Genomic DNA, 7,442 nt, shown 5'->3' on the forward strand with positions numbered 1-7,442 from the left:
CTTTTCCCAGCCACACCGGTGTCGGTAATACATTCGCCGACAGCGATGCCAGCTCAGAAGTTACCTCCTGAGTACAAGCAACTACAGACATTCCCTTTTTTTTCCCAAAGGGACGTGGGACTCCAAGCAGTTTCTGGCAGCATCAGCCCGGCTGGTTTGCAAGTAGTTGTGTACGTGCAGTTGAGATGCTGCTGTTGGACTTTGCTGCTTTGCCGGGCTGTTGCCTGCTTGGGATCTGGCCAAGGAGAAAACTGAACGGCTCTGCTGGTTTTCTCCTTGGTGACGTGGGAAGGCACAATAGGTTATAGAACTAATGTTGGTGTTCTGAGTTGTGCTTTAGTCTGGGGAGCATCGTCTAGAAAGGATGCTACCTGCCTGAGGCAGGAACAAGGGCGAAGCTCAGAGTGCCTCAGTTCTTTTTGGATCTTCTCTGTTTGTAAGCCTTGCCTCGTCCTCCAGACAGGAAAATGAGTCTTTTTTGGGAAGGGGGTGAGCGGGGCAGTTTTGGCTCCAGAGTAAGATGGCTGCTGCTATCATTCACTGAGCAAATCTGGCCCAAGAGGGTCTGTTCTGTAGTTTTTCCGAGCAGAGCACTGTTCGACCTCTCATAGACCAGTTAGTTTCAGGAAGAAACTGTGATCTTCACGGATGAGTTTATTAATTAGTTCATCACCTTGAACCTGGTGATAACTTGTTTATGCTGCAAAATTTGCCTTTCTCATAATGAAATCCATCCCCCTTGATTTTATCTCCATGTAGTGTGAACATTGTGACCTTTGCATGCTATAGGCGTTAATATCCCACCTATGAAGGAACGTGGAGGCCTGGCTGGGCTTGCCTTGCTCTTTAGTTACTCGGTTCTCTAAACCATGAATTCATCAAAAGCTTTCTTAGGATTTTTGTGCTGTGAAAAACTGCTTGCAACTGTGGTCAGTGTTATTTTCTGCAAAGTAACCTCTGTGATGTTTCTCATAGCAACAAGGATATTCCTGCCTCTAATTTCACGATTCATGAAGTCCACTGCAGCAGATTTCTTGCAGTGTGCCCGTACTGCGAGGTTTACATCCCAAAATCGGAAATGAAGAACCATTTTGCATCTGAGCACGTGGAGGTGAGAAACGCATTCCTCCTCTAAAACTGCTGTCCTCTGTGGCAATTAATCTCATGAGGTCTGTTTATTGTAGGCTACCTGCGAGTGTGGGATGAAGATGGAAAAACGACACTTGGAGGACCACAAGGTTGGTGAACATCTATTGATGTTAGGAGATGTTTTGAAGCTACTCGATGGTATTTGCAAGCACCGATTCCAGAGCCTTTCTGTCAGCCAGGAGCCGGACTCCAAATTGTGATTGAGGCACCCTTTTTATCGAGCCCTAAATTCACACCCTCTGAGAGAAGGTGGTTGGAAACTGCCTTCAAGCAGTGGAGCCTGCTCAAGTCTTCATATCCAAGGGTTATCTGCGATAATTGGTGATTTTGTCCTTGTTAGTGATGAGGACGAAAAATGGTGCGCTGTTTCAGAAACACAGAATATGATGAACTCCACTTCTTCCGTTCCTTTCACATGACGCATTTCTGACTGCTGCAGTGGTCATGTGCATTTTAATAAGTCATGATGTCCAACAGACTTTGAAAAGAGTTTGTAAAATCAACAGGGATTTTTCCAGTTTCTGACTCCAGTTGGCTGCCGTCACAGGCAATCTTGTAATCAATGTCAGCCCCTTCCCTTCCTATGGGCCCCCCTTGCAGACAGCTCTGCAAGTGCCACCTAAGTCTGCTTATTGCTGACAAACAAAGGATTTTCAAACGGTGAAGATATGACCAGGTCAAACCCCTGGAAGCACTTCATCCCGCACGTTTGTGCGTAGTGGTTCTAGTTTTGCCTGTAAAGCAAACGATGACGTATTCTTGCAGCGTCTGCTATTCTAACAGGGCTTTCATCTCTCTGTAACCCCTCTGGAAGGGCAACTTCCCTGTCATTCAGTCGCGGGTGAAGGACATAGGCAAGCAATTCTTGCCGAGTAGTAAGTGAGCTGTAAATCTGTTCCCTCGCAGAACACACACGGAGATGTTTTTCTAGCAGTGCTCAGTGCAATGGGATCAGGACTGGGTTTTGAGACTGTCCCTGAAAGCTATCTTCAAGAAGCACAGTGGGAAGGAATCTGCTGTCCAAGTATGACAGGTTTTAAAGGAATGTCCTGAGTCTTCGGAGTGCTTCAGCTGGCGTGTTTATGACTACACAGGTTACACAGCCTGCTGGTCTTCACATTTCTCACGTGCTATCCTACTCCAGGCTATCCTTTAGCGTAGCTTTAGATCTGGCTAAAGAAAGAAAGGACCGCTCAGCTCTTCAGCAAACGGGGAACCTCCCTCCACCTTTGCCTCACTCTTCCATATGTGAAGAAGAATCCCTCGTTCTTTTTTCCAGGCGTTTGTGTGCCTTCTGCGACTTGTCCTCTGCCCTTACTGCGAAATACAGCTGCCTTTGAGAGCCATGGTTGACCATGAACTTTACTGCAGCACACGGACGGAGGAATGCGAAAACTGCCACCGCTACATACTGGTGCGAGACCTGAAAGAACATCCTCGCGTCTGCGGGCTAGTGGGGGTACAAACCCGAGGAAGTGCACCGTCTGGCTTTGAGGATGAGGATGCACATTTGCAAGACCTCCGGCACAGTGGAAGAGAATCAGGAACAGGTAACTGCGCTGGGCCACTGTGGGGAATGCCCAAGGGGCTAGAAAAGAAGATTTATAGCAGCTGTGTAGGGGACATCCCTTAAGGACATTAGCAGAAGCAATGTTTCAGCAGCACGAAGAAATCAGAAGCGAGGTGAGGTGCAGAGATGAGTAATAACCAGCTTCATATTGGACATTTGGCAGCCGATCCAAGCGTAAGGGTTTGTAACTCTTTCTGGGAAAACACTGGGTAATGACAGCTCCAGAGCCACTGGGAGTGGGCTGATTTTCCCGTGGAACAGAACTGCAAAGGTATAAGCCAGCTACACAGAGGACTGCTGAGGTCCCTGGGGTGAGAGCCCAGGCCACTGCCGATTCTTTTGTCTCAAAGTATCGAGCTTCGCAACGAAAGCGGGAGTTGTTTGCTCGCGGCGCATTCTGTCTGGGTTTGTGCGGCAGCTGCGCTCCTCCTCGGTTAAGCAGCAGGGTAGGTAAGATCTGGATGTGGGGTCACGCCTGTAGCACTGCGCATTTCTGCAGTGACGTCCCGGACATCGCTGAGACTCTTATCAGCGGGGCAGACATGAAGCGTCAGCTGGTTGTGGAAGGAGAAATGGTGCTAAAGGATTTATTGGAGGCAGTCGTGGGCTTTTTTAGCAGACCGCTGGCTCTATCTTGGACCCCAAAACACTACTCTCACGCTGGATGGCGTGGATTTGCTGATGTGGAATGAATTCTGCAAGTGTGACTAGAGTAACTGTTGCCTTAACGTGTGCTCAGGTTGCCGTCCTGTGACACAGAACAGCAGCCTGTTGCGTAGGGATCCAACTGCGCCAGACTTCTCTCTGGTAGGGGATGTAACTCTGCTTTACTTTGCAGATGATGAGCCCGTCACCCTGCCGTGTCAAAGTTGTGGCTTGCGGTACCCTATCTACGAGCGGATGGATCACGAGGTTTAGTATTTTCTTGTATTACCTACTGACAAATAATGATTTTGAAAGCTCTTGTAACGCAAGCTAAACTACAGGCCCTGGAGTTGCACAACAGAAATGTTTGCCTTGCACATCCGAGTGATGTTAAAACCAGCATGTGTGTCTCACAGCTCAGGTGGGAGAGGAGCAGAGGCGTGTAACCTGTGTAGGTAAGAGGGGAAGGAGGCAACGCAGGCTGTCCATCTAGGAGATGGAGGAATGTCTCGCAGGGTAGATGTGAAGAGAGAGAGAGAGAAAGGTTAAGGACGTGAATCTATTGGGAGCTCAGCCTAAGCGAGGAGCGGTGGGTTTATGAAGTGCTGAGTGCCGCACAGCGCTCAGCAGGGGATTCAGACGCTTCTCGATATTGCTGCCTGGTATTTCTGCTATGGAAAGAACACCAGGTCTTGGTGCTGCTGAAGCTGTTACTGCTGTTCAAGAACACTGGACAGGTACCAACTAGACCGCTCGGTGCTTTAATGCTTCCGTACACCTAAAGAGCAGAGTCGGGGAGGGGGGTGCCCGCGGAAGAGACAGTCCTCTGGGCTTCGCTGCTAGGACAGAGAAGTTAGGAAAACGCTAAGCTCGCTCATTTTCTCTTTCATGGCTCTTTTGCATTCTTACAGTCCTAACTAGTGACGTTGTGTTTTGCCGGTTGGTTCTTCTGGGCCTTTCCTGTCCTAGGTGATAGTAAAGTCTATATGAATAGAAACGAGATCTGACAAAATTTCATAGCTTATCACGTGTTAAATGGTCGTGCTGACAGGAAGGACAAGTCCCATCCACCTCCTATGGCAGCTGGCTGGTGGAAGACGACTTTATCTCACAAAGATAACAGATGCTTTCCTTTCTAGTTGCTATTTTTGTTTTGTGGGTTTCTGTCGTCTCCTTTTGTTATTCCTCGATGCAATTAACCGGCAGGAAAACATGACGTTATAACAAGGATAGCCAAGAGGGGCACTTCTGTGGGCAGCATGACTTGGAAATCACTGTTAAACTGATTTTTGTCTTTGCATTTGGTTTTTAAGATGCCACTCATAGCAGGCCAATATCAGGAACCTGATCAGAGCTACCCTGACAGGACTCTAGGGCTGCTTTCCCCATGCTTGGCACTGGCTTTGCAGGGTCATGTGTAGGTGTGAGAGGCACAAGCATGAACAGGAGCAGGTAGGGTTGTTGGCTGGCTGGCGGCAAGGCCCCAGCTACGGGGTGGTTCTGTTCAGCAGGACCGGCTCATGCTGCCAGGTCCAGTTTTGCTCAGGTCCTGTGATAGCCAGTCATTCTTCCTAAGCTCTGGGTAAGAGCAAATGCATGTGTCAGCAAACGATACCTACCTCTTCCAAACAAACAGTTCCCTGCTAACCTTCACCTTGCTGAGGGGGGATGCTCTGCAGTGCTTTTATGGGAATAAGTCTGAATAAACTGTCATGGAAAGAGTCAGACATCTGTTTTGTTTTAGCTCGTCTGTGTGCTGCGCCCAGCAGCTGAGGACTCCATGCCTCCTAAAGCCAAGAGGCAGAGACAAGAATCAGCAGAGCCACCCTCGACACGAAGCAAGTGCCAAGGTATGGGCAAAACACACACTTACACACGCACGGTTTTCCTTTACGTTGCAGGAACACTGGGCGTGTTCCAAGCTCACTAGATGTTGTTACCCTGTTCTGTCTCCAAAATTTACAAATCTTCGATCCTCCACCATTTTATGCAAGGAAGATGAAATCCTTAGAACTCAGTATCCTCAAAGATCTTGGTTGCAAAGCTGTATGCTGCTGGAATGGCAGTTGGCTCTACTTGTGTTACCTGAATGGTCTTGAATCTCTCCGGCTGCATTGACTGTTCCTGTGAAGCGCTGTGTTTGTGTCATCTGAGGAGATGTTTCTCCTTGGCGCACAGGTTGCTGCATGAAGAAGGAGCCTGGACCTCCTGCAGAAGAGGCCCAGCTGCCGAGGAGACCAAGGAAAACGGCAGCCGGCGGGAATGCACAGCTGCCCGCTCCCACCTCACGAGGGAAGGCCAGGAAGAAGGCGGCTGGCAAGAGGGGCAGAGCGAGGAAGAGAGGGGCCTGTGAACGTCCAGGTGCGTCACCATCCCCTCAGAGGCCTGCCAAGTGCTCCCGCTCGGAACCCTTCACGTCCGGCCCGTCGAGATATTCTCCGAGCCAGCCAAGGTAACACCTCTGCCTTCCGTTCCAGGCAGCCGCGCTGGGGCTGTGCCGAGGGGTGAGGGGCCGGCGGCGCTGCAGGAACAAGTTTTGCTCTGCTGGGAGCAGGGGCGCAGCCTCAGCCTGGCGCACTCGCGTCTTCAGGTGGCAGCGACCCAGCAGCGGCGGCAGTGACAAATGCATTCCAGTCCTCCGCCTTGTCCCCTTGCGCTGCAAACCTGGGTGCCCTCGTGTGTGCTTGCAGCTGAAAGGGTATCAGTCCATGTAACGCGGCTGGTGCTTCTCTGCATGGCAAACAGCAAACGTAGACTTTTATAGCCAAGTAGAACGGGCAAAAGGGTCCCTGGGAGACAGTGTCGCAGAGCGCCTTGGTCCCTGTCCAAGGCAGCGCTCTCACCTGAGCTTTCCTCTCTGCTCTTTGAGTACAATTTGGTGGTTCTGCTCCAAAAGAAGTGGGTCAGGGCTCAGGAGAAGCTTCCTCCCAGCCCCCACAAAGTCTCCCTGGTGTGAAGGACCTGTGCTCAGTTAGCAGTGAGAGCGCTGACGTGGGTGGGCTGGCTTCCTCTGAAAGCATCCCTCTCCATCCTTGACAGCACCAGCAGCGAAGGAGAAAGCAGCCTCAGGACACAGCACACGGGCTGCTCCATGCAGCTGCAGGCGCCGGATCCAGAGGTGAGGCAGCCAGCGCAGAGCAGAGCAGAGCACGTGGCGTCGCTCCCGCGTCGGGTGCGCTACGGGACACCTCCGTTGTGGAGCGCTCGGTGGGCAGCGCTGGGCTCTGCTGGTGCACGGGCGGCATGAAGCGCTGAGGGCTGACGCGCTGTGGGCTCGCTGCACGCTGGGCTCATCCTGAGCGGGGCTTGCTGGGAGGAGAGGGCAGCGCCTGCCCTGCTGCTCCTCACGGCGCTTTGTTCAGGGGCATGAGCTGATGTTACAGCCCTTCCTGCACCAGCGAGGCTCTTATCAGTGGCTTCCACTCAGGGACTCTTTGCAAACAGCATTTTCACTTGTTCTTTTTCCCTTTCCCTTTAGCTGATGACCAGGAGCCAGGCAGCTTCGCAGCCACAGGGGAACGGACCCAGCAACTGATAAAGCCACGTTCGGCCCTCTGCGGACTAATTCCATGCAGTAGAAGTCATTTCTTTTAGCATAAGAAAATTACTATGTTGCCATGTCATTGAATTTCTACAGATATTGTCATTTACAAATAAATTATTTATTTTTGCGCAGGAGAATTCCTATACTGCCATGTCACTGAGTTTCTACAAATTTAGATAGTTATAGGCAGTTATAGTTACAGCTGGCTATAGGCATAGGCGGCTACAGGCAGTGATCACGATATATATAGGTACTTTTAGGGTGTTCAAGTATACTACAGGTTTTCACTCCTATGATCTGTACCAGTAGCACCCCACGCTAGTGGCCCCCACCGTGACCTTGAAACCCCCCTGGGCTGTATTTCTATGACGGCTCTTTGAATACTCCCTGACGCAGTGTTTCTGACCCCCTGAGATTTGAGCCCCTTGTGCCAGCCAGTCTCAAGCGGAGTGAGCCCCCCCCCGGAGCCGCGTGCCGCAGAGGGGTGTCCGGAGCTCCCTACCTGCAGGAGGCCAGGCTCCTTGGCCAGCGGCT

General features: G+C 51.0%; 1 protein-coding gene across 1 annotated transcript; it reads left to right on the forward strand.

Moving 5' to 3' along the window:
• Positions 1–1,350: 1,350 nt before the first annotated feature.
• On the forward strand, positions 1,351–7,039 carry LOC121095879 (translation initiation factor IF-2-like). Its single transcript, XM_040611257.1, has 6 exons — positions 1,351–2,699; positions 3,558–3,631; positions 5,109–5,214; positions 5,543–5,816; positions 6,404–6,482; positions 6,843–7,039. The coding sequence occupies exons 1-6, from the start codon at positions 2,495–2,497 to the stop codon at positions 6,897–6,899; spliced, it is 795 nt and encodes a 264-aa protein (XP_040467191.1). The 5' UTR covers positions 1,351–2,494; the 3' UTR covers positions 6,900–7,039.
• The last annotated feature ends 403 nt before the right edge of the window (positions 7,040–7,442 follow it).

This window comes from Falco naumanni, chromosome 1, assembly GCF_017639655.2.
Source record: "Falco naumanni isolate bFalNau1 chromosome 1, bFalNau1.pat, whole genome shotgun sequence".
Taxonomy (NCBI): Eukaryota; Metazoa; Chordata; class Aves; order Falconiformes; family Falconidae; genus Falco; species Falco naumanni.

Bases quoted from the DNA above. Each gene is read 5' to 3' on its own strand.
- LOC121095879 (XM_040611257.1), top strand. From the start codon at position 2,495: ATGGTTGACCATGAACTTTACTGCAGCACACGGACGGAGGAATGCGAA. The intron at 5,215-5,542 runs GTATGGGCAAAA...CTTGGCGCACAG, and splicing joins GACACGAAGCAAGTGCCAAG to GTTGCTGCATGAAGAAGGAG. The intron at 6,483-6,842 runs GTGAGGCAGCCA...CTTTCCCTTTAG, and splicing joins TGCAGGCGCCGGATCCAGAG to CTGATGACCAGGAGCCAGGC.